The following is a 27,796-nucleotide window of genomic DNA, read 5'->3' as shown; positions in this document are numbered from 1 at the left end:
ACCTTTTTGATTTAAAAAAACTTTTTGTTCTGTGCATTATTGTTGGCTCTGATTCTGTGGGGGTATTGCCGACACTCTCCGGTCCACCGCAATCACATTAGGTGATTGTTTGAGTGGAGAGAGTAGTCTTTCCTTACTTTCTGGACAAATGCGAGTAGGGGGTTGGCGGTCTAGTTGTTAACCCGCCATCCCGCTACTAGCATAAATTTCGCCTCACGGGAGGGCGCGCAGCGGGCGCGCCGCTGGCGCTACGAAGGCAAGCTCGTCTGCGCCCGTCCGCGCCCGTCCGCCTCCTGCCGCCTGGAATTACTGCCAGTCCTACAGTAAGATCTTATGGAAAGTAGATTAACGTATACGCGCGAGACTCGCCTGGGCTATAACCTCCCACTCTCAAGTGCTAGGGAACGTGGGCCTCGGACAGATGGGGAGGCGGGGGGGGGGGGGGGGGGGGGGGGAAGAGGTGAATAACCGATTGTGCATTGACTGTGGTTGGGTTCCGGTTAAGCAGCTATCTCCTTCTCACAGCTTTCAGTCTGGGAGACAGGAGAGTCACTGTAAGAACCAGGGGGAAAGTAATTTGACTGGGCAAGATAGACAGAGCCCTTGTATACGGGACTATATTTGAATGCCAGGTCCATTCCTAAACACTCTATGGAGACTTGGGATCTAAACACTCTATGGAGACTTGGGATCTATTAGACGATCGTAAGCCTGATATCTGGTTTTTTTACAGAAACATGGCTCAATAATGATGCCACTCCGGTTCTAGCTGTGGCCTTTCCGGATGACTATGTTGTCATCAGACCGGATAGGCCCGAGCGGCGCTGTGGGGGGCTAGCCATTGCCGTGCAGGCCCCTTATTACATCACTACGTTGGATAGAATTTCTGTGGCCACCATGGAGCTCCTTATCTTTAGAGTAGAATGTAATCTGGCGGCCGAATGGACAGGTGCATTAGTATACCATCCGCCTGGGGGGAAAAAGAAGGAGTTTAGTATAGCCCTTCTGGACAGACTGGCTCCCCATGTCCTGACTGCAAATAATTTTCTACTCGTAGGGGACTTTAACCATCATTTAGAGATGCCTTCCAACTTAGATTCTGCTAATCTAGTTGCCATGATGGACTCTCTGGGGCGATCGCTTAGAACTATTGTCCCCACCCATAGTGCAGGCCACACCCTGGACGCCATTTTTTTCCAATATACCGGACCCGAGTACTGAACCTCCACAGGTCCTTGATTGAACAGATCATATGGCACTAAGCTTCTCGATACTGTCTGCCCACTTAGTGCAGCGGGGACAAGGTCAGCAGAGTCTCCGAAGAGCTTGGTCGAGAGTAACCACCTCCGCTTTCAGTCAAATCTATAGGGATCCCCCGCCCAATGTGGATGCGGACCCTAACTTGGCCTGGAAGAGATTGGAGGGAGCAATTCAGGCAGCCATAAACATCATAGCTCCATTAAAGAAAGCTTTCAACCAGAAGAGGGTAGCCCCTGCTCCCTGGTATTCGGATACACTTAGGAAGGAGAAGTCAAGGTGTAGAATTCTGGAGAGGAAATGGAGAAAATCAAAGAGGAAACAAGATGAACTGCTATTCCAGAAAGCACATAGAGATTATTTGAATAGCTGTAACTCAGCAAGGAGGTCCCATCTGGGTGCACACATTATAGAGGTTAAGAATTCCTCTAGAGAATTGTATAAGATACTGAAAGAATTCACTAATCCGAAGGCGAATAATGCGGTACACCCCCACACAGGAACTATGTGATGATCTAGCTAGGCACTTTACCGATAAAATCGACCTGACCTATCAGTCCTTTGATACAACCAGGGAGGAAAAGGGAGATGTTCCTAAAGAACCCCGGCTGGGAGAGGACTCTCCCTGTGGGGTGGATTGTTTTGTTCCCATAACCAGAGAGCAAGTAAGAACCCTATTAAGTCAGGTAAAGTCGGGCTCGCCTTTCAATCCTGTACCACCAACAGTGATGTCAACACTTAGCCTCATCCTAGCTGATGCACTCTCCAAAATTTATAGCATCTCGTTGAAGACAGCCATATTTCCAGATGTGTGGAAAAGAGCGCGGGTCAAGCCTCTCCTAAAGAAGGTGAGGCGGACCCGTCCGAATTACAGAATTGTAGACCTATCTCACTCCTCCCCTGCTGTGCGAAGGTTCTGGAAACTTTGGTAAACCATCAGCTGTCCCAGTATCTGGAACAAAACCATCTCCTAGACCCCCACTCAGTCTGGCTTCCGTGCATCTCACAGCACGGAAGCTGCACTGCTGGAAGTGACAGACTCCATCAGTATGACATTAGACAGAGGGACTCCAGTGATCCTTGTCCTCCTCGATCTGTCAGCAGCTTTTGACACCATTTCCCATCGGTTATTGCTGGACAGATTGAGGGGGATCGGGGTGAGGGGGTAATGCTCTTGAATGGATCCGGAGTTTTTTATTGGGACGGACAAAGAGTATCCAGATGGGGTCATTTGTATCCCAGACAGCAGGGGTAGATAGGGGTGTTCCGCAGGGCTCGGTGCTGAGCCAGACCCTGTTCATTGCCTACGTGACACCCTTGGCAGACATCAGAAGTTATGGGTTTAAAACCATCTCGTATGCGGATGACACACAGCTAATTGTTCCCATTGAGGAGGATATTATGTCAACCCAAGGGAAATTCAGAAGCTGCATGTCTAGCATCGCGGTCTGAATGAGGAGGAATTTTTTTCAACTGAACTCCTCAAAAACTGAAATCCTGCTTTTTGGAAAGGCGGAGACAATCTGATCTCCCGAGTGGTGGCCACCCGAGTTAGGGGAGGCCCCTCCACCCAGGAGTTTGGCCAAGAATCTGGGTGTTAGGATAGATGATCAATTATCCATGGAGGAACAGGTTAAGTTAGTATCTGGTATGTGCTTCGGCACTATGAGGATGCTAATTAAAGTCTTCCCCGGGATTCCTCTCTCGGTGAGAAAAACTCTTGTCCCCACGAAGCTTTCTTTGAATGTTGTTTGTGCGAGGGGCGGTGGTCGCTCCTTTGTGCACCCAAGCAAAACACTGGAGGGCTGTTCAGATCACGTACCAAAAAAAAATGGGAGGTTGGTCGCCCGAATAAAATACAGCTACCCCAACAGAAAATAACAACAAAAGACCCGTGGAAATAAGTCCCCAGTAACCACCAGGCCTGCGATTAACTAAGACAACACATCTGCTTACCCGGTGTGGGCTTAGTTGGTTGTGAAACAAAGGAGGGCGTTAATGTGCGGGGTGGTATGGTTATTAAACCTGCGTTGATGCTTGTCACATGCACAGCTGACCGTGAATATGCATGGGAGACAGGGGTGCATGGCCGAGGCCCAGTCTTGTAGGCCAAGACGCCAGCCCTCCCCCCCTACCCTCGGCACTATTTTCCAGCAAACGGTCTCCCCCTGGAGGACAGGGCGAGTTAGCAGCAATCTGAATCAAGCCTGCGCCGGGCTGATTCCAGTTGACAGAGCGTGTGTTGAGACTGAACTATATAATTTGCACTTCACTCGGATTATTAGGGTTGGACAGCGAACTAATGAGCTCTCCCCTCGCACAGTGTCACTTGTATTTATGTCTCCTGGAAACTTTCAAGGGGACACTGGCTCCATCGAGGAACCTCGGCTGCGCTCGGGTGGGCCCCCGTATCAGGTGGGGCCTGCCTACAGTCAGTGATGTGTAAACGGGGCTGCCTCGGTCCCTGATGGAGGCGCATCTCTGGCACACTGGTGGTTCCTACCTGCAGCTGGGGGACGTAATATACCCTCGCACAGACACACCAAGGCAGGTAGAGCAGACAATAACCGGGGATGGGAGCCATGGACCCACGTAGCCCCTAGGAGCCCCCCTTTTGCCGTGTGAGCACACCGAGAGTCAGGGGTGCATGCGTATGTGTTGCAGGTGACACTACACAGAGCCCTATCTCGCATCGTGTCAGCTGTTGACCCTGACGTGTGGAGGGCGCGTACGAAACCCAGTTGAGGTAGTGCTCTGCTGTCGTGTTTAAACTGCTTGCCACATGTTGCCCCTGTAAGATGTCTGCCCTCGTCTGGATTTACGCCCAATGCAGGAGGCTGGCGCACAGTCGGTGTCACCCACTCGCCCCTTTTCTTTCTAGGTGAAAAAGAAAGTGGCTGAGTATAAAACTTGTGGCAAACGTGTACTGAAGTGACGTTTCACGTTTTAAGGAATCATAGCTTTCCTTACCACGAGAGAGAAAAGCCTGGCTTTTCCATGCGGCCGTGCTCAGCCTTTCAGCATTTTGGTAAGCTTGCCTTCCATCTTTCCCCATTCCCACCTGTGAGCTCGTCCCTTCGAGTCAATTAATGCTTAAGGCTCATTTCTTGCTGAGCCATTCCCTACAGGTTAGGCAGGCCCCGGATGGCTCTCAGAAACACGTGTAATGTACCCCCTGCAAGCACCACCAGCCCTCGTGTTTCCAGGTTTTGATATACGGGCAAACTAGCATCTGTCTTCTCTGTCTTATTTGGGTTCTCAGTTCCACGCTAATAGCTGTTTCATAGAGTGTGACAAAACACTCATTATTCGCAATCCGTCTTAGGGCACTTCCGTGTGTCTGTTACACGGTTGTGTGACGCTGTGTGAAGCTGGCGGCTCTCCGGTGCGAGAGAAGTATGGGTCGCTGCATCATCACCACCAAACCCATTTATTTTAGTAATAGTCGTGTTTCTCACGTTGGTTATTTCAGGGCCAGGCCTGCAGAGAAGGACCGGGCCAGGCGAGCACAGCGTCCTTTATCTCTTTCCACTACTCTTTTAAACCCGCTTTTCCTCCTCGGACGTGTTCTCAGTTCGCGGACACAGGAGTGAATGTACAAATAAAGGGCCAGGCGCGAGGGACGTGCCAGGCAGTCAAGTTGCAATAAAGTGCATGCGCAGCTCTGAACTAGACCCCTCATATATTTATCTGACACACTTAGCGATTAAACACATCTTGCGTTTCCATTTTGTATATGTATAGATAGAATGAGCACTTTTAAAAAATCTATACTACTATTATAAAGGAAGAACTTTGAACCTTTGAGGCGGGTAAACTCGGGAACCACAGCGCCATTCCACACACCCGATACATCGTTATAATCGTTAGGGTGTGCAGATGGACATAGGCTATATAAAGTTTAAAAATATACGTTATTTAAAAAATGTAACGGAAAAAAAAGTAGTCCAGTGGAAGAAGCGCCAGCCGCGACCTGCGTGCTGACGTCAGGAGTGCGGGGAGGAGCGGCGTCCAGGAGCGCGAGGAGGAGCAGCAGACATGGCGCGGGGAGGAGCGGCGGACAAGCGGGGAGGAGCGGTGAGGAGCGGCGGACAGGCGGTGAGGTGCGGCGGACAGGCGGGGAGGAGCGGTGACGAGCGGCGGAGCGGTGAACTGAGGAGCGCGGGGGAGGAGCGGCGGCTGAGGTAAGGCTCCAGGGGACCCACGGACAATGTCGGGGCAGGCGGGGACCGGGGGGGGGGACCAAAACACTCATGGCTGGGGGCGGGCGGGGGCCGGGGCGGGCGAGGGCCCTGAACACTCATTTCGGGTGTCGGGCTGCTATGTCGGGGGGGCGGGGGTCGGGGAAGCCCGATTGCTCCCAGACAAGGTCGGGACGGGCTGCTAGTACAAAATATAACAAGGGAAGACACCGCCCCTCTCTCCAACCTTCCGCTCTACCCCTCAAAAATGCACACAAAAACATCACTGATTTAATGATAAAGTTTGCACGTTTCCGGCACCTGATCTCTGAGGTTTCACCTGAATGAATTCACAAGGAATGTCTCTTGTTTAATAATCTATGCTCATAGCTCGCATGCTCCCCCATCCGACCAAAGCTTCCATTCCAGACGGCAGACCCCGGCGTCTCACAGAGTATCACACAACACCACACACACACACACACACACACCACACACACATAAGACTACACACATAAAACCACACACACACCACCACAGCACCACACACACTCACCACCACACACACACTCACCACCACACACACACTCACCACCACACTTTCACCAGGCGCACACACACACACACACACACACACACACAACCAGCCGTCGGTGCACACTTTCAGCAGGCACACACAACACCAGCCGTCACTGCACACTTTCACCAGGAACACACCCACACCACCAGCCGTCAGTGCACGCTTTCACCAGGCACACACACCACCAGTTGTCAGTGCACGCTTCCACCAGGCACACACACCTCCAGCCGGCAGTGCATGCTTCCACCAGGCACACACACCACCAGCCATCAGTACACACATCAATTGTTAACGCATCCACAATTAACTATTGTAGCAATCGCAGTATGGCACACTTTACTTTTAAACATATTCATCTAAAGCGCAGCATGCCACCATTGCTACAATTCAAATCAGATTAAAAAAAGGGGGTGGTGATGAACAGAGTGTCTGAATTAAGCAGACCACTCTTACCCAGTCCAAAGATCAGGGCTTGATCCATCACCGTTATTTAGCTCACTGCACCATCCCAGCTCAGAACCTGGCTATATGCAAATTAGTCTGTTCCTGGCCCAGTGCATCATGGGAACAGGGCAGACCAAACTACCAAGCCAATTCTTCACCAGAAAGGAGACAAGCTACCGGGGACCGGTTTCTGGCATTTCAGCCGTCGTCGGCCCGGCTTGCTTGAATCCTAATGGTGCAGTGAGCAAGGGACTCATGTCTGAGTATACCCTGCCACACCTATAGTGGCCAAAAACGATTCAAAAAAGGGGGGTGGTGATGAACAGAGTGTCTGAATTAAGCAGACCACTCTTACCCAGTCCAAAGACCAGGGCTTGATCCATCACCGTTATTTAGCTCACTGCACCATCCCAGCTCAGAACCTGGCTATATGCAAATTAGTCTGTCCCTGGCCCAGTGCATCATGGGAACAGGGCAGACCAAACTACCAAGCCAATTCTTCACCAGAAAGGAGACAAGCTACCGGGGACCGGTTTCTGGCATTTCATCCTCAATTCAAATCCAACCCACATAATTCCACTACACACCACATGGCATACACTCCATAACACATGGCGAAAAGACATTGCCATTTACAATGCCATTAGCTCAAACTCAAATAAATCTGAGACCTATTGCATTTCCAATGCTTGCTATATAATTGCAGACATTTTTGGGATCAGGTAAGTATTTTTTGTGTGAGCAATTTTGCGAAACATAGAAAATACAGCTATCAGATTTGAGGCACTTGCCTCGAACGTGGTAATGTTATGCTATGGGAGAGACGTACACTGAATAAGGTCACTTGTAAACAACATCATGGACTGTTCTTCTGGACTTAAGGTAAGTAGGGCCCAAGGTCCAAGAAAGCACCAAGAGTTCAAGGTTACTTGCCCTGGGGTGTTCGGGTGCAGAGGTGCTTTCAGCAGTGGTAGCCTCCAACTCTACACGTTGAAGTCAACAGGGAACAGTGCCTGCACATAAAGGCTGCAGGGGTGGAGACTAACTGGGGGACCAGTTCGGTAGAAGCCAAACAGGGGGTTAGGCTCTTGAGGGTCTCATGACCACAGAGACACCATTGGTTTCAATGGACTCGTGCTGGGGGGCTCGGGTTCATAGGTGTTTTAGCAAGGGGCAGGTTGTTTGAAGCCCCTGGCCCTGATGAGCTAAATCATTAGCCATCCTGCTGGAGGAGGTGTGAACACCTTCCTCCGGAGCAGGCAATGTTTCCGGTCTCAGAGCCGGGGTTCTCATTTGCAGGGGGTCAGGAACATGTCTGGTGTGGCAGGCTGGACGATACCAGTCAGCCAGCACACTAGACACTGGTAAGTTTTTCAGGGTGCACCCCTAAGGAGCCCTCTGGGTGCATGTCATAATAAATCTAATGCTGGCAACAGTAAAGATTTATTAAGTTAAGGTGTTTGATGCCAAATACCATAGGTTTCAGTAAAGCCATCTTGTAGATGGGCAACTCGTAATGACCAGTGCACAGTACTTATACTTTGGAAGGCTTCCCTGTTCACTTGTACTATCTATTAAGTGAAGTAGACCGCACAGAGGCATACCTGCTCATGCAGATATGCCCTCACATGTAATATCATACACCCTGCCTTAGGGATACATAGATTATATGCAGTGACTTTGGCATGGCACACAGTGAGTGAGCCATGTCGTGTTTTCCCTCATTGTTTGCACCATGACACGCAGTCTGCAACAGCAGCCTGCATGCAATTTGTAGAGGGTTGTAGGAGGGTGGCTTGGTATCTGGTGCACACTTATTTAAGTGAAGCACCTTGCACTAATCCAGACAACCCTTATGGTGATTTTAGTGGTCTCAGACAACCTTAGAAAGCTCTCCAAGTGGTAGCTGTGGAAAGCAGCCTTTGGCTTAGTCTAGAAGGAGTGTTAAGCAGCTTGTTTTACCAGATCTAACCATGTAGTAAAGGTTAAATGAAAAAGAACCACCCAGTGCAGTTATAAAAATATGTATATTACACAACACTCACTAACACATTGGTTTATCTCCTAACCGGAGACATCAACACATATACACAATACTTCAATTGCAAGAGGTAAGTAAACACAATACACAGTTGGTCTCCAGGGGAAGACCAAACCATATACTAAGAAAGTGAAATGCTAACTGCGAACAAAGTCACAACTTGGACCAGGAGACATAGAAGAGCTGGGGACACAAGGAACCACCCATGGTAAGCACCCAGGAACCCCACATAAGGCTGTATGTAGCGTGCAAACACAGTTGCGTACTCAATAGAAGTCAGTGGCAGCTGGTGATATTTGAAAGTGGTGAGGTGTAAAATGATTTCCATACTGCACCGTAGCAAGCGAGCCCGAACAACCGAAGGGTTTTTTTGCAAAAAGAGTGGACGAATGGTGCATTTTCAAGCAATTTTGAGAAAGCAGGAAGGTTAATCCATACGGAGCACATCTTGCAGTTGCCACGTAGTAGCTGTTAATTGTGCTTCGCCTTCAACCATTACACTGCACATTCATTGGTCTTAGCCTCATCCGTCTTGCTTTAAAGGTAACATAGTAAAATTGTTGGTGCCCACGTGTCAACTTGTGCATTTACAAAATGTGAGGCCTCCATTTTAAAAAGAATAACAAAAATGTACTTAAGATTGGTGACAATTTATGTTAACTGAAAGCCAGCCGGTCTCGCAAGAAATCTAATGATCAGATAAATGTAATGGGTTAAAAATTATATCCATGTTAATCCCACGCAGAGGGTCACAACCACAACCATCTCCTTACCAAAACGTACTAATTTCCAAGTGCGATGGCTCACATCCATCAACTGTGCCTGCCACAGTTATGTGCTTTAGCTGAATTAATTGGTGCACCAACTGAAAACACAGACCACATGTAGCCAAGAGTCTTACTGAGTGTGTGTGTTTGGTGGTTACATTATGTTATTTTGGCTGCCCTTTACATAGTGATGCCACTTTCACAAAGATGCCCCCCTCAACAAAGTGTGTCCATTCTTGAAATAATCCTTCCTGCTCCTCGTCCCTTGAGGGGCTGGATCCTTGGCATCGGATGATGGTGATAAATTAACATTTATGATGATAGCACGTCAGTGCTTGGAGGGGAATAACACGCTGGATGAACGTAGGTGAAAGTCTGGCATTTCAAGACATAAGTGCAGTTTTTGGTGGGCTTAGGGAACATTTGGGCTTATTTATTTGAAAATGCAACTTTTGTGTTTGATGGTGAAATGTCTATTTTCAGAAACAGGCAAGCCAGAGTTTCAGACAAAGCGCCCAAGTTTCTAAACTATATTTCAGAATTCTGTTAAGAGTGGATATTTGAGGAATGAGGTCTGCAGAGTTCAGAAGGGTCAATACTGAATGATGAGACGTGTTTCATGACTTGTGGGAAGGCGGTCATCGTCTACAATGGGAACACTTTCTCTAATAACTCCTCTGCTGGGTGTGTTGTAAGCTGTATGAGGCAACGTGTATCCTCTCTGAGGAAAGCACCACACCACCCCCCCCCCCCAACCCCCCCCCAGTGTGTGTGTGCGTCAGGCAAGGTGGCAGCAGCTGACCCACAGCAGGGTCTGTGTGACAGGACTGCTGTGCAATTACTGGACACGACCTGCAGCTAAATGAGTATGGGTAAAACACATTGATTAGCAGTATAGGACAGCATTTATCTGGAAAATGAACTGGCATATAGTACATATTAAAGCACAATATGGCTTACAGAGCATGCTTAGATGCAATTTAAATAAAATATATACAAAGGGAGCGGGCTGTTTTTAAGGAAATATTTCAAAAATAGTGAAAAAAAGCATGTAAGACCACAAAAATTGGAAAACCTCTTATTATTTAAACACCATTTTACAAGAGTCTGTCTGTGGGTTCTCCCGAACATGCCTAGTGACAACTGTCCATTTAAAAGCACATTAGCGATAGCGAGCACAGCGCACCATTCATAATTTCATGGGCATTCGGACTGTGTCTGCACTGTCGTGTGTGCTCCCGCTCCGTACGCCATGAAGGACATGGTGCATGGCCTTAAGCTAATCAGATAGCTAAAAAAAAAGTGGGCTACACTTGGCGATCTTAGCCTGCAAAAGGGCACAGCAGAGCCTAAAGAGGAATGAAGGAAGCAAAAACAAGAAACTACTCAAACTGAGCCTCCATATTGGAGTCCATAAAAACGATGGATTTATCCCAAATCTGTGACTAGGGTGAATGTTTGACTTATTCTGCATTTCGTCCATAATCTGTTCATTTTGCAGTGGTCACTACTGAAATGCCATCTCCCCCTAATCTTCCCCCCCATGCTCTCCTGTACACCAGAGCTCGACCCCAAACATTCACGGAAGGGGTCGCTCATATGGGCACCCTTAGCGGGTTAAAGGATGGGCCGTTTTAGAGAACAGCAATGGCCCAGGGTCAAACAGAGCGCTCATTTACGCCGGGCTTGCCCGCAAAGCGTGTTATCAAGCATTTACTGGACAAAACCGACACTGGCAAGATTCACTCTGTCAGGCAAGGTCAAAGATATGAAAGTGCAGTCAAACATGACTAAACAACTGTCATATGATGTAAAAAAAAATCACTTTATTCAACTGCCTCCTTCACACAAAGCAAGACAATTCATTCAATGGATGAAAGGGTTTACAGTGTTACTAATGCTATGGCTTCTCTCCGTTTTCAGGGTCAACACAAGCGTCAGAACAATGCACACTAAATGCCGGCCTAGTACAATATTAAATATGTATTTGGAACATTCATTTCAGGACCTACTAAAGACACTAATGCAGACAGATCTACTGCGAAATAAGAAATGAACATACGAGTCCTCAATTGGGGTGCGTGACCTGACGCATAGTTCAGTCGCGGCTCGCATTTGTCGGGCAAAGGGGGGGGTTAACATAAAAAAACTTACCTGATCCCGGTACCGCGCCTCCTCTGTGTCCAGTTCCTGGGCCGGTCCGGACTCCGGAGCAGGAACAGGTCTGGGCTGGTCAGGGGCAGTTGCAACTTCAGACTGCATGCGGCCGGTGTCTCACTCTCAGCCAATCCAGATGCTGCATTAGCAGTGCCAGGATTAGCTAGGGCATGGATACGGCCGCCCACTAGGAGACCGGGGGGCTGAGATGGCCTCTCTGGTTCCCCTCTCCCTTCGAAGGTATAGAGGTATAGTAGTGGCTGACTGACAGTGCGCATGTACGGGCTGGTCATAAAAATGGCCAGCCCAAACCCGATCACGCGCACTACGCGCCGCTGTCAATGACAGTCTGACTGTCACTCAAACAGGGTTGAGTGCTGCCGCAGCCCCGCTCCCACCCCCTTCAGCGGCCGATTGCCTCGTGCGAGTGTCCCAGCAGCGCGAGAGTGGGTTGAGATTGAATTCAGAATTGCTTCATTTGCATTTGTTTGTGGCTAGTGGGGCAACGCCCCAGTGCCCCTGATGGACGTACCGCCACTGATCGAAGTCAATGGGAAAGTCGTAGTTGCAGTTTTGAAGAAGGACCCATCCCAGTGGACCCTGAAGAAACCCAGTGGAAGACAGGCGGTTGGAGAATCACCCCACTCGTGGATATCCCAGGAACCAGGAAACCAACACCAGGGAAGCCGGGTGCATAGGTGCAAAGTGGCATCGGAAACCGCTGTAGACCACAATGGAGGACTTCAGTAAAGATGCCACTGGCGAAGAAGGTGGAAGAGTCTGGTGGAATCCAAGGGTGGATTCTTGCAGTTAAGAACCTGCAAGCAGAGGGAACAGAGTCTATGCCACTTGGAGGTGACCAGGAGGCATGGAAGAGCAATACCCACCAGTGACGGAAGATGCAGGAATGCGGAGGGTGACCTTGTAGTTGCAGCTGTGGGGACAAGTCAATGATGAGGAAGACCAGGAGCTGCATACAAGCTGTCCCACGTCAAAAGTCGAGAACGAGGGGGTTGCTGTCCGGCGGGAGCACCAACAAGCCTTGGCAGCAGTAAAAGGCGTGGAAAACGAAGGAGCAACATTGGGACCAGCAAGGTCCAAGGGACTCACCAAGTGCAGGAGAGTCAGAGCAGGCACCGAGCAAGCAAGGGAGCCCACTGAAGCAGTAGACCCTCAGGAGGAGCCACAGGCCAAAGGAGTCACAAGTGGACCTCGAGCAGCTCATCAAAAATGAAGGCCCACAAGGCTGAGGATCGAAGATCTTGGCAGGAAGAGATGCTGGAGCTTCATGTAGCCCGAAGATCTCTGGAGTGCAAAGCCAACAAGCCTTGGCAACGTCAAGTCGACACACTGCACAGGGGTGCGAGCCCCAGCGGTTCCAACGAGGAATACTGGTCTCAAAGTTGTAGAGAGTACAGGTCAGGCCTCGAGGGAGTTGCAGAACCACCAAATGTGTTGCTGAGCCTTTCGAAGACTGTGGAATGTCAGGAGCAGCATACCGGTCAGCCTCATTGCGGTGCCTGCAGATACAGGGGAGTGACTCCTTCACTCCAAGGGAGAATACTTTGGGTGGCCTTCATGCCCTCAGGTCTTTTGAAGATCCTGGAAGTAGCACAGACATGGACGACGATGAAGACTTGCAGAGCAGCGAGACCAGGAGCAGCAGAAGTCTTCCTTGAAGAGGTCTCCGTTCCAAGCAAAGTCCAGCTGTTCAGACTGTCAAAAATTGATGTTGTTTCAGGCACGAGTCTTGTCCCATGACAAATTTTAAGACCCACCCACAGGTCTCTTTAGGTACCCTAGGGAAATGGTTGTAACATCTCAAGGGTCCCTGCCAGAGGAGAGGCTTGACAGTGGGAAGGATGCTCCCATGTTCTTTATCTAGTTTCGCGCCAGAGCGGGAGCCAAGTGTTCACTGAACTGATTCCAACTGAAGTATGCAAGTAGGGTTCCAAATGTGCCCTTCAAAGCAGTCTGGTGGTACCGGTGTGTGCCCCATCCCCGCCCAATACACCAAGTCCTGTCAGGGGAGGTGGGCACACTTACTTGCAACAGGAGGCCTATTGTTCTACCTTGCCCTGCTCGAGCTTGGCTCAGCAGCAGGAGGGAATAATCATGTCAGGCCAGCAGCAGCACTAGCTTGCTGTCAGACACTGAAAGGTTGAAACCGAGAGTACAGAGGAGTACCCCAAGGGAGCTCCCCAGTACATGGGATCATACATCCAACACAGGAATCGGTGTTGGGGTAGGAGTCCAACATGTTTGATAGCTAACATTACCGGGTTCAGTGCAGTCACTATATAGTTAGCCATTTCGTAATGACTGATGCCCACTATACGTTAAAAATGGCTGACCGCACTTACATAGACTGGAGAATCGACTCTGGGGTTTGTAGGGGTCTCTTGTTCATGCAGGGGCACCCTCTCACTTATCACCAAGCCCTCTGCTCTGAGGATTGAAATGCCTGCCTTAGGGGTGACTTAAAGTGTTCAAGTGTAGTGACCTTAGATATAAGGCAAAGTATATCTATTGTAAGTGGTGCTTGCACCAGCTTACATAGGCTGCAATGGCAGGCCTGTAGTCACAATTTGAGTGGTCTCATGGGGGGCATAATACATGCTGCAGCCATGGGAGACCCCTAGTGTACCTCTGCCCTGGGTACCTTACCTTAGTACCATATGCTAGGGACTTACAAGGGTACACCAGTAGCCAATTGTGGAGGTTCCAAAGTACTTACCATAGGAAAGTTTACAGAGAAAACACCATGATGGGGGCCTGATTAGCAGGATGCCAGTCAGACTAGTCAAAAATCACACTGACATCAAGCAACAAGTGGGGGTAACCATGCTAGAAGGATCCTACCTTCCTATAGGGTTCCCTTAGGATTGCATAATACATGGTGCAGCCCTGAGGGACCTTCTTTAGTACCCATGCTCTAGGTACTAAGGGTACCACTTACAAGGGATTTAAAGGGGTGCACTGAACCCAATCATCAGAGGCAGAGCTTGTGGGGATCTGTAACCCACATTTTTATTGCAACAGTCCCTTTGAGGCTTAAATCTTGTAGATTTAGGAGGAGACATAGTACACTTGCATATTGGAAACAAGTGGAATTTTGTAAGAAAAGAACTCGTCAACTGACAAGGCAAAAGTTGAGAGAGGCCGCCAGATCAGTGTTTGAATGCACAGGAGGAAAGGAGTGGACACTGACGCACAAGGGTGGAGCGTATATGCAGCTCCATCACCGCTTCTGGGGTGGAACAAAGTCAACATGGAGCCATAAGGCACCACCTACCGACAAGGAGAAGCAATGTTGTTTTAATATTCTGGATCCAGTTTGTTCACTGGGAATATTCTAAAGTTCTGCGGCTAGAAGTGTTCATCAGAAACTACATTATTGCTCATGGGTTATTTTTTTTTCTTTTCACAACTGTAGATTTGGGTTCCTAATGGAACACTATTTAATACATCAAAATGTACATAAGCAGTGCGTAACAAAAGCAAAGGTCATTATCTGTATTAGACTCTTAAAGAATTCAGACTAGAGAATTAACCTGGATAAGAGGCATGCAGTTGATGCAGATGCATTTTTCATAAAAGATTCTATTCATATTTCCATTTATTAAGAATAATAATCCTTCAACTTACGAAGTTGTGGAAGTTCTTTCTGATTTGCCGGATGACACCGGGGAATGTGGGACGCAGAAGTTCCTGAACATTAGAAGGCCAAGAGTTGTACCTGCTGTCCAGCTCAAGGTTGTTGATCCACTGAAGATGGTAGAAAACAAGAGAAGTTACACCTGTATGACTATCCATCAACAAATATCACAGTATTACCCCCACTCAAGTATTTCCTTCTATTAATAAGTCCCCTGCAACAGCTCCTTTAATTATGGAACAATCGTACAACAAATTTCACTCTTCTTTTACAGTTATTGGCTTTTGCAAACCGCAAACTCCTGACCACCTCATTTCTCATTACCTGAAAGACTGATTTTTCAGCTTTCCAGATAAGTTCTGTACACTCAATACACATATCACAAATTAGCAATATAGGCTTCCTATTGACCAAGTGGCTGCTTATTTATTGAAAAGAGGAAAACAATTTGATTTTCACTTAAAGCCAGTGTAGGCAAGAAATCTATAATTGTGAGCTGTTATGAGCTTTAGGTTACACAAAGGATACAAGACTTGAGTCCGCTTTAATTATTGATGAATATTTACAGATGGAATTGGATTACACCAATTGTTTGTTTTAATCATGACTGCACCTTTTCAACAGTTTATGAGGTAAAAGGAAATAAACAATCAGCTACCTTGCTATTTGGCGGCACTAATTGATAAGGACTTGCAGAGACTACAGCAACCGCATATACACAACAACCTTCAAAAACTACTACCAAGCTTCAACCACATCGAGTGCTCATGATCCACGGGGCCTACTTTCCCAGTGGCCCAAAATCTAAATAAATTTACACAACACTGCAGATGTACATGAAACAGAAAAGTTGCAGCTAACTATTAAACTAGATGCGGAAAAGGAAGTAAAGCATGGTGGGGTGGATATAGAAACTCTAGGTCCAAAAGCATTTTAAGAAGCTCACCCTTACACTACCCTCTGTCTACAACATGCCCAGTTCAGGTGTACAAAAGTATTGAAAAGCCAACCGTCACATTAAGTCATTACCAAAGAAAGGCTTAAAGAAACATATTTAGTGAACAGTTTCAAAGGAAAACATTGCTTACCCATGACCATCTATTTGAGCTTGTAGTGCTGTAGATTCACATGCTCTGCACACTTCCACCATCTCATGTTAGGAGTAGACGTTGCAAATTATTTTTCTCCAAAGTAGAGGTTTCAGTTTATAGGTAGCTTGTGATACCTCCCACAAATCCCCCACAACGTACCAAGTCGAAGACACCACTTTAGATTCCGTTTCCTCACAAGGGTCATAGAGGACTTATGTGTAGAGATGCAAAGCAGGAATGTCTATGTGTAGTGGTGTACGTGTTTATAAATTTGTACTTAAAGATTAATTACTGTTCAAAACAACATATCGTGATCTCGCGTCCAGGAAGACATGTGAATCTACAGCACTACAAGCTGCAGATTCACATAAATACATTTTAGCTGGACAAAGTTGCTTGGTCTTCCAAAGGCATTTGTTATGCCCAATGCAGTAAGTAAGGGCTCTTAACATCAATGGAATCTAAGGTATTTTTTGCAACTGATTGAGTTTGGTGGGGAAAAAGCAATAGTTTGGTTGACATGGAAAGGGGAAATAACTTTAGGAAGAAATCAAGTGTGTGTTCTGAGGGCAACCCCAAATTTGAACATGTGAATATATGGCACCTCTACCATGAGGGTCTGGAGTTCATTAAATCTACAGAGTAACGTGAAATTAATGAGGAAGGCGATATTCCATGAAAGGAGCTGCTCCGGGCAAGAATGTAATGCATCAAATGGAGGTCCCATGAGCTGTTAGAACAATGTTTACATCCCAAAAAGGGATTGGTGGCATTCTAGGGTGGGGGATCACCCTTTTAAGGCCTTCCATAAATCCTATATCAATAAACATTTTGAAAACGTGTAGTGATCTCCATTTTGCAGGCAAGAGGCTAAGGCCACTAGGAGTACACTTTTGGAAGAGTACAATAGTCCTGCCTTTTTGTGGTGGAGCACATAACATATGAAGTTTTGTATTGAGGCCTGCAAGGGTTGCTTATGGAAACAGTTAGCAGAGTGAGCACATCTTTTCCATTTTTGCCACGTACTAAGCCCTTGTAGAGTGGCCTTTCAATCTTCTTTAAGAATGTGCATGCACTCTTCTGGAGGTTCAAATTATCTAAATTTGCAGAGTTCAGTTAACAATTCGCACTATTCTGTGCCCTGAGATTGGGATGTTGCAGCCGAGTTGGTGCTGTGTAAGGATGTCTAAATGTGCAGGCAACCTTTAAAGGGGATTAATGGACATTACTAGAAGCAGCGAGGACTCTGGTTGCCTTGCCCAGAAGGGTGCTATCAGGGTAAGTCTTCTTGGCGCTTGCAACATTTCCTACATAGATATGAAATGAGCAGTAGTGGAGGAAAAGCATCCGCATATATCCGTGCCAAATTCATCCATATAGCACTGCCCATGGACCACATGTGTATTTACTTAGAGGAAAAGCTTTGCCAATTTGCATTGTCACTTGTGGGAAATGAATCTACCTCTGGGTGGAAATATTACTGGATCATCTAGGCACTGATTTCCCATTAGCATGTTTGCTGACGTGTCCTGTTGAGCACGTATGCAGAATCATTGTACACCCTCAGAAGGTGTTCTGCCAGTAGAAGGATCCGATGGCAAATGCCCAAAACCAAATTGTCTGTGCTAGCGTGGATAACTGCGATGAACGTGTGGCCCCCAGTTTTTTGCAGGTAGTACCCATTGTTCATGTTTGTCTTTAGGAATGAGCATTCTTTTGTAGCAAATTAATCTGTTACATGTTCGGAGTCCTATCTGAATTGCCATCAGTTTGAGGACAATGATGTGCCTGTATTTCCACTGCTGAGACCATCCGCCTGGGATTGCCTGATGGACCATGTGAGCACTCCACCCATGATGGTGGGGTTGATGGTCACTTGCGACTGGAGAGTCTAGTAATGGCCTGCCCACTAACAAATGCTTGTTCCACCATTGCAGTTTGCAATGAACCCCAGGCTGCACCAACACTGGATCTTTTTACTGACAAGTCACTTGTGCCTACTGTCTTGCAGGGTATGCTCAGACGCGAGTCCCTTGCTCACTTTGCCACTGGATTCAAGCAAGCCAGGCTGAAGACGGCTGGAATGCCAGAAACCGGTCCTCGGAAGCTTGTTTCCGGTCCAGGGAAGACATGGCTTGGCAGTTTGGGCTGGACTGTTCCCATGAGGCACAGGGTCAGACTGATTTGCATATAGCCATGTCTGAACTGGGGTGGCAGAGTGGGCTAAAGAACGGTGATGGATTCAACCCAGATCTTTTGACTGGGTGTGAGTGTTTGATTGATTGATTCAGATGCTCCGTCCATCCCCACCCCCTTTTGTACTACTGTCTTGCAAGACACGCTTGCAGAGGATGCATGTAAAACCAATCATTTGGTTCTGTCACAATACATGAAGCCATCATTTTCAAGTTTCTTTATCCTTTTCACGGTCTCAGAAAGATATGCCTGGTAAAGGGGAGGCAGCCTTTGAACTGCCATCACTCTGTCTTTGCTTGTCACAGTATTGAATACAGATTATAAAAAAAAAGTTAAATCTTCTGGGGGAAAAGGTGAGATTTTTTTGGCATTGACAGTGAACTCCAATTTATGGAAGAGTGAGAGGGCTTGTTGAGAGTGAGTGTGGCATTGAGCTCGACTGTTGCTCTTTACCAGGTAGATGTCCCGGTATGGTAAGACATGAATAGAGCGGCAGTACAGATGCACTACTACAACAGCCAAACATTTGGTGAACACCCAACAGGATGTTGCGACCCCAAAAGGTATCACTGTGAACTGATAATATATTTCACTTAACATAAAGTCAAGGTAATGGTGGCATGCCGGGAGAATGGGGATGTGTAAGTAGAAGTATTTGGGACTGTAGGGTACCACTAAGTCCCAAACCCAGAGCAGCAGAATTGTGTCTTAGAGAGTTGTCATACTAAACAGTTCTGACAACGTGTTGAATGAGCAGTTGAAAGTAGACTATCAGTGCAATGTCCCATCTTTCTTGGGGATGAGAAGGTACAGAGAATAAATTCCCTATTAGTGCTAGCAGGGGAGAATAGGTTAGATTTCTTCCTTCTGAAGCAATGCCTGCAATTCCTCTTTCAGCACGTTATGGTGGTGATCCTGGCTGATGTTGCGACAGTGTTAATTAATATTGGGTGGCGTGGTATGAAACTCCAGGCAATAGACATGGCCAACAATAGAGAGTGCTGACTTATCTGATTATTTTCTACCCCAAGAGGTGTTTAAAGGTTAGGAGGAAGACGTGCAAGGTCACTGCTTGGAGGCAGAGGTGCCCTTGCTTAGGTGATTCTGTCCTAGCACAGCTATTGCCTAGAAAGCCACCTCTAGAGTACAGCTTGGCAGACTGAACCTCCTGAAACCTCTTTTGTGACCAACACAGAAAAAGTCTGGGCATGGCAAGGGTGGTCACTGACTTGGTTCCTACTCTTGCTTGGTACCTGTGAAATTCTACCCTTGTTGGCTGCCTATAGAATGCCTTTGCTGTATCTATATCCTTTTTTGTTTTTCTTTTCTAACCTAGATTCCACTTGTAAGCCCACTCAAAGGCACACCGAGGGGCAGCTGTTGAAGCTCAGGCCAGAAGCCACATACAAGAAACACGGGAAACACTGAAGGACAATGCTTCTGTTGACTTCTCCGGAGGAAGTGTCAGCTGTATCTAGGGGTCATCAGATGTTGGAATTCGAGAGGATTTTCTCATCCTGTACAAGGTCTTTCCCATGCTTTCTGCATACTTGAGAAAGAAGTCTCACTAACTGTTTCATCTCCCTCAGACATTTATGCCATACTTTGGCAGTAACCCAACATGGCTGTGTATGCACAAATATACCTAGAGCTGCCCACTTGCCAACATTAACAACAGACATTTTCCTCTCTGTCAGCTGGAGGGGAATACCCTAACCATGTATGAAAGCCCTTTGGCATGCCATATACACAAGTGAATGTGGAAGGACATGACCTCTGATACAGGTATGGTCTTTTGGGTGCTGGCTTTTTTTCTCAACCCTGGGCATGAGGACACTACATCAGTCAGGGTCTTTGAAAAGTTCTGATTACCATTTGAGCATGCACTTTAGCATGGGCAGAACCTGTACATATCACACTGTAATGACAGCGTCTCATCTAGAAAGCCCTCCTCTTCATCTTACATGTGAAGCTTGACTTTGTAGTGATCAGCTGCAGGCGGAATAATGTAGTGGTATGCGGTGGTGGTACTCGCAAATGGTGATGGTTTAATGGGGTATGGCTTCAAAGACAGGTTGTCTTGGGGATCAACAATTTAGTCATGCCAAGGGTCATCTCCATTGTCTGTAAGTACTGGCTCTTCATAGGAATCTGGCTGATCTGCAGAGTCATGGTCTGAGTCCGTATGAACAGGGTGTGGTAGAGACAGACTGAGTAGGGGACTCATCAGCTGATGGTGTGTGTTCCTCTGCTTTGCCTTCTTGATAACAAGAAAACGTTCTCAGTTCTGCTGAGATCACTTCCTCGAGAGTGAGGCAGTGTTCTTGTTGGGGGCTGAGCAGTTATAGGTAGTCTTGCTAAAATGTGACCAGAGACTGGGTGTATAAAGATCCTTCACCGTCTCATATCAGTCTGCTTGCCTCTTGTTTTTTTTCTGGTAGTGGCTCACTCAGTGCTGGTGATAATACTGGTCTCAAGAAAGACTTCACAATTGATCTTGGTTCCAAGGTGGGATATATAGTCTCTTGGGCCAAGGTGGAGTGTCACAGCATCTAGGTTTAAATTGAGGATCTTGAGACTTTTCTGGGGCTAAGCTGGACTTTTAGGGCAAAGTGGCTTGTGACCAGTGGGCGGTTGTAGGAAACTACCTCTATATATACTACACCAAAATTAGGCATTGTGTGTATAGAGACCAAGTGACCCAGAGGTAGGCAGAGGTTAGTTAGATAGAACCTTACTCTCTAATTGTGGTAGAGTGGTCGAGCAGTAAGGCAGTATCAGAGGACACTACTAAGCATTTGATGTACACAGTCAACAAATGAATTCACACACTCAAGAACTGAACTCTAGGCAAATTGTATTTGTATACAAATATACTGTTTATTTTTAGAACCAAGCAAGCCTGGCACAGGTAAGCCTTAAATACTTTTCAGTAATAAGTTACTGGATATAAAACAGTATGAAAATGCAATAGAAATTGTACTTTTTTTGATTTACAGGGGATGCAGTGAGCTGCAACACTCAGCAAATACAGCACATTGAAATGAATAGGTTTTTTCAGTAAATTACAGGTAAGTTACTTTTTACATTACTTTTCTACCTCAGTCCTGGACACCTAGATTCAGCACTGGGACAATTCCTGGAAACAGGTAAGTAATTAGGTTTTCGTTATTTGTACGATTTTTAAAGAATATTTTTAGATTTCTAAACTCCACACTTAGAAGTTTTTTCGAGAAAAAGTGTCAATGTTATCCTATGGAGGGAAAACAGGTTAACAGTTCACAGGTAAGTAATAGTCTGTGGGAGTTAAGGTTGTGGGGTTAGACTCCGGAATCTCCCAGGGTCAGTGATGCACACTTGTTACACCCTCAGCAGCTCTAGGGCCGCCGGGTGCAGAGTGTTGAGGCCCAATGTTATCCAACGGGGCATAGGGGCCCTCCGGTTGGTGGCTGCTGGCAAGCAGGCCACTGGGTTGTGGGAGCAAAGCTCCTAGGGTTAAGGACAGGGCAAATGGGGAAATAAGGTAGCACAAAAGGTGCACCCTCAGCGGCACTGGGGCGGCCCGGTGCAGAGTGCTGTGTCTACGTCGGTCGCCCTGTTGTTTTCTATGGAGAACCTCTGGTTTGCAAAAGCACTGCAGGCAGAAATACGAAGGACTTCTTTGTGTGACCACCACTTGGAGAGGTAAGTTGGGAAGTAAAGGGTTGGTTAGGCACCGTCGGTTTGGGCACACAAGGCAGTGGGGCGTCTGATGCAGGGGTGCCTTTTGGGGTCAGATCTTCTTACCAGCTCCTGGTCGCGGTTAGGGGGCCTTCTGGATTTTGGCTGCAGTCATGGGCTGGAGGCTTGAGGCAGGTCAGGGTATGCCAGATCTCGGGTCAGGATCGCCGGGGTGACCTCCTCGTGTTTTTCCACTCGAGCTCGGGCAGGGTGCGGCGGGTGCAGAGTGAGCTGGATTTGCGGTCTCTGGCTGGTGCCGGAAGCTGCAGTTTTAACAAATCCGGTGTTTACGGGAGATGCAGTCTTTAGAAGTGTGGCAGGCAGGTCCTCCGGGCTTCTTGAGGTTGCTGGCTGCAGGACACACCGGGATTTCGCAGGAGCAGGTTTGAGGGGGAGACAGACCGGTAAGGCTGGGGCCCAGTCAGTGGGCGCCGTCCTCTTGTTAGCTCTGCACGGCTCTTCAGTCCATCTTCTTATCTTCTTTCTTGTGAGAAAGTGCCATCTTTCTTGCATGGTATGCCCCCACTTTTTGTTGAATTGCTGATGTGCTTTGTCTGAGTATGCCCTGGGCTCCTGCCAATCAGGTGCCCAGGGCCTGTGTTCCTTCTCTAAAACTGAGTTGAAACTCAAACCCAATTGGCATCTCTGATCACCTGTCAGTCCCTGGTAAATGGTACCCTAGGTTCCCAGGGCGCAGTGACCAGAGAAGACCCCTAAGGGCAGAAGCACTTATTGTGCCACCCTTAGGGGCCCTGTACCCTGACAAACACACACTGCCTTAGCAGGCTGAGTGTCCTGGTGCATAACTAAACAAAGAGTTGACATGGCACACATCCCTGTGTGCCATGCCCACAAACCCACTTCCCTGGCATACATCAGCTACCCCTCTAGCTGGGTGCCCTATGCCAGTGGTGTGGGCACAGGTGCATGAACCCTGTGCCCCTACAGTACCCAGGGCCATTCCAGGGCACTGTAAGTGCAGTGATGCCATTAAGAGTATATGGTGCTGGGAGGTTGTCATTACGAACTCCACAGTACCATAATGGCTACACTGAAGACTGACAAGTTTGATATCAAACTTCTCAGCACATTAAACACAGACTGATGTCGGTGTGGGATTTAATGTAAAATGCACTACAGAGGGCATCTTCGAGATGCCCCCTGAAACCTAACCTACAATCCACGTCATGTCTGAGAAGGTGCCACACAGCAGACATGTTGCTGGACCCCTGGGTGGAGAGCCCCCGCTCTCCTGGGCCTAAAACAATGCACATCCTGGGCGAGGTGCTAGGTCTCCTCCCCCCGGATGCGCAGGGGGAAGCTTCAAAGGCATTCCGCCTTTGTGAGCTTCTCCAGGCCACTTGCTGTACTCAGCTACTGGCCCCCACTGGTTCTAACCCCCACTCTGGCGGGAAACCCTATGTGAGGAAAGGGGGTGTGTCAGCCTGTGCCAACTCCACCCCTTAGGTGGGAGAGGTGAGGTGAAGCACAACTCCGGGCTCGGGCCATCTTGAGGATGGGGAGCCCTGCCCAATCAGAGATAGGCTCCTGCCCCCCGACTCCCACAGGAGAGGAGCAGGATAGGGGGTGTACTCACCCCAGGACAGGGATCTATTGGTCCCTGCCCTTCCCCTACCTGTAACGCCCCTAACTGTAGTATTTAAGGGCTCCCTGAAACTTCCTTCAGCAGATCCAGATTTCGAAACAAGAAATAAGACCAAGAAGAAGATCTGAAGTGCAGCTGCTAACAAGAGGACGACACCAACTGACTTGGCCCCAGCCCTATTGATCCTTGAACCTGCTCATGCTAAATCCTGGCGTCTCCTGGGGACAGCAACCTCGAGAAACCCGGAGGAACTGCCTGTCTTGACCCGCTTAGAGACTAGGACTCCCATGAGCAGTGGTTCGGCTTAAACAACAATCCCCCTGGTGCCAGCCAGGAACCGCGAATCCAGCCCACTCTGCAACTGCCGAGCCCGGCCTGTGCCAGAATGGACAAAGACCCCGAGAACTGCACACTTATGGTTGCTGCCGGAGGGATTATACTGATCAGACTTTAAGTCGGGACATAACCGAATGGGCGTTTCTACTTGAACGGAAAAAGAGGCCCCACTGTGATACTCGAGCTCTCCTTGGGAGGATGCAGAGGAAGACTATATAAAAATATAAATGTACTTACGAGAGCGCTAATCAACTATAATTACCTGATTTATAGTCTTTTAATGACAAGAGACGTCTACTACTTTGACCTTTTTTGAAATTGATAAGATTATCACCGTGTGCAAGTGACTCACACATTCAAGTCACCAACTTATTCTTTAATCTGGACTACTTTATCCGGATTCTAAATTGTATGGATCTATCCGGTTGGACTGAAATCACAGAAACTAGATGACATTTCAGTAGAAGCCTTGAAAAAGTCGCGTAAAATATATGGCGACGAAACACGTGTCGGCTGTACCTGTGCCAATGTTGTAACCTAAGAACATCTATTACGGAGATTGATTGCTGAACAGAATCCATTTCATGAGTTTTGCATTAAAATAATTTTGCTAGTTGGGCTCAATCAGCTGTCTACTTGGTTGTTGCTGTGCTCTGTCTAGGTTTCTTAGTTGTTGATATATTCGGAAAAATCCAATTCTATTAGGTGATACGGTGGGTGGCACAGTATCAGACAGAGCACGCTTGAAAAAGAAGTATTAACAGACGTTATTGCAAACAAATAAGAGGTGCTGGTTGATTTTTTCTGTTTTTTCCACTGCCACCATTGCATTAATTAATTAAAGACCCTGAGGACGTCCCCCCGGCGATTCTGACCAGGAATCCAGTGCCCACGGACCCTCCTTGCCCACAACAGACGACGCCTGCAGCCTCAGAACCAAGGACTCCTCCAACCGCGACCAGCAGAGGGTAAGATTTCCCAATGCCAAAAGACCACCTGCACCTGGCGCCCCCCGGCCCCTTGTGCCCAACTCGGGGTGCCTACCTATCCTCCAAGATCCCAACTTACCCCTCGAAGTTTTGGTCGCTCCAGAAGATCCTCCATCCCAAGCCTGCAGTCTTTGTTCACTTTCCAATATCTCCATTGAATAACATTGAGCGCCCGACGGCTCAAAATCACCCTGCACCCAGCCGCCCAAGTGTCCCTGGCAGTGCACCCTTTGTCCTAATCTACTTCCCCATTTGGCCTGAGCAAGTGACCAGGAGCCAAGCTCCTACAGCCACGTGGCCTGCTTGCCAGCAGCCACCAACTGAAGGCCCCTGCCTCTCATTGGATATCATTGGACCTAACTACCTCTGCACCCAGCTGCCCCTATGCCGCTGAGGGTGTACCAACTCTACCTACCTGACCCTGGGAGACCCCGGAGTCTATGCCTAGAACCTTAACTCTGCCAGTCGAGTACTTACCTAAAAGCCGATAACTCACTTTTCTTCCATAGGCTAACATTGACTGGTTTCACTTGGAAATTCTTCTAAGTGTGGAGTTTTGGAACGTTAAAATATTCATCTAAAATCAGCCGAACAACGAATTCCGATTTATTCACCTGTTATCAGGAGAGACCTCAGTGCTGCAGCTTGTAGCCCAGTACTGACCCTGAAAAGTAATTTTAACCGTACTTACCAGTAACTTTAATTTTACTTCCATAGGATATCATTGCCTGTTTTTGCTGAAAAAGTTTTCAAAGTGTCGATTTTTGAAACTTACAAATATTCTTTAAAAATCGTGCCAACGATTAAAACGTAATTACTTGCCTGTTTTAGATATATGTCCCAGTGCTGAACCTAGGATCCCAGCAGTGGATTACAAAAGTAACGCAATCGTACTTTTCCTGCAAACTGAATTTCCTTCCATAGGATAACATTGGTAATTTCACCTTGAAAAGTTTTTAAGTGTCAATTTTTAAAATACAATAATATTCCTTGAAAATCACTACTGTAGCCAAAACGCTTGTACATAACTATTTACAGCATATGCCCCGGGACTGAATCTAGGATCCAGTCCTGTGGTTGGAAAAATAATCTACAAAGTAACTAATTGCATTTAACTAGAAATTCCTATTGAGCTCAATGTTGCATTGTGTTTGAAATTGTGTTGCCTATTGCAACAAAATGTAACTATAGTATTTAAAGAGTCTATTGCCTATTTGAAAATAAATTAACTAAAGTAATCCATTCTGGAAAGAATATTTTGATACCTTGTTGGTTCTAAAATAAAAAAACTATACCTTTTGATACAAAACAATTGGCCTAGAGTTCAGTTCTTGAGTGTGTGAGACCATTTGCTGACTGAGTGTGTACAGCAAATGCTTTACACTGTCCTCTGATATTGCCTTACTGCTCATTAAACTACCACTTTAGAGAGTAAGGTTATATCTAACTTTAGCCTCTGCCAAATCTCTAGGGACTGTGGTCTCTGTACACACTGTACCTTACTTTGGTCCAGTATATACAGAGTAACTTTCTTACATTTCTTGTCTGGATCTGAGGAAGCAAAGTTCAGGGTGCCCCCTAAATACTAGATTTAGGGGTGCTACAGGTAGGTAAAAGGCAGAGACCAATGGTCCCTTCCCTGGGGTGAGTACACCCCCTATTCTGGAAGGAGCCTGTCCCTGGTTGGCGGGGTCACCCCATCCTCAAGATGGCAGGGACCCGAGGCTATGCTTCACCTCGCCTCCCCCACATGAGAGGTGGAGTTGGCAGAGGTGGGCACACCCCTCTTCCTCACCTGTTTTTCCCACCGGTTCTCCATCCAAAGTGGGGGTAGAACCAGTGGGGACGAGTTGCTGAAAGCAGCAAATGGTCTGGAGAGGCTCACAAAGGTGGCATGCCTTTGAAGCTTCTCCTTAGTGAACCCGGCCCATCCTGGGGAAGGAGGCTTGGCACCTCGTCCCAGGATGTGCATTGTTTCATGCCCCCGAGAGCAGCAAGCTCTCGACCCAGGGGTCCAGAAACATGTATGTTGGTGGCAGCCTAAGCAGCCACTCAGTCAGGTCACTAGAAGTTGGTCGAATTTCTGGGGCATCTCTAAGGTGTATTTTACATTAAATCCCACACTGGCATCAGTGTGGGTTTAATGTGCTGAGAAGTTTGATACCAAACTTCCCAGTCTTCAGTGTAGCCATTATGGTGTTGTGGAGTTCGTGATGACAAACTCCCAGCACCATACACTCTTAATGGCAGCATGGCACTTAGAGTGCCCAAGAATGGACTTGGGCACTGTAGGGGTACAGGGCTCTTGCACCTGTACCCTCACCACAGGCATAGGGCACCCAGCTCGAGGGGTGACTGATGTATGCCAGGGTAGTGGTTTGTGGGCATGGCACACAGGGATGTGTGCCATGGCGACTCCTCACTTTGTTCTGCACCAAGACATGCAGCCTGCAAAGGCAGTGTGTGAGTGTCGGGGTACAGGGCCTCTGAGGGTGGCACAATAAGTACTGCAGCCCTTAGAGGCCTTCTCTGGTCACAGTGCCCTGGGTACCTGTGGTACCATTTACCAGGGGCTGACATGTGGCCAGAGATGCCAATTGGATTGGTGTCAGTTTGGTGATTGAGGTATGGCGCTCTCTAGACCATTCCCTACCCTGGAGCCAAAGCTTAGCTCGAGGTCGAACCCTGGAGGGTAGATCATCTAAATATGGTGGTGTAAATCTCTACGTGTAGCCCTTTTTCTCGGTAAGGATTCATTAGGGTCCTTGAGAAG

The 27,796-nt window shown here is 47.6% G+C and overlaps 1 protein-coding gene across 2 annotated transcripts in view; it reads right to left on the bottom strand.

Moving 5' to 3' along the window:
* UGGT1 (UDP-glucose glycoprotein glucosyltransferase 1) overlaps positions 1 to 27,796 on the bottom strand; it is an 849,443-nt gene that overhangs the window by 581,533 nt on the left and 240,114 nt on the right. For both annotated transcript variants that reach the window (XM_086943802.1, XM_086943803.1), the window contains exon 14: positions 15,076 to 15,195. In XM_086943802.1, the coding sequence (XP_086799928.1) occupies positions 15,076 to 15,195 (120 nt within the window). The remainder of the gene's footprint in view (positions 1 to 15,075; positions 15,196 to 27,796) is intronic.

The sequence above is a fragment of the Lissotriton vulgaris genome, chromosome 11 (assembly GCF_964263255.1).
Source record: "Lissotriton vulgaris chromosome 11, aLisVul1.2, whole genome shotgun sequence".
Classification (NCBI taxonomy): domain Eukaryota; kingdom Metazoa; phylum Chordata; class Amphibia; order Caudata; family Salamandridae; genus Lissotriton; species Lissotriton vulgaris.
The sequence above is the reverse complement of the archived record's forward strand: the minus strand, read 5'-3'. Positions and strand labels throughout refer to the sequence as shown.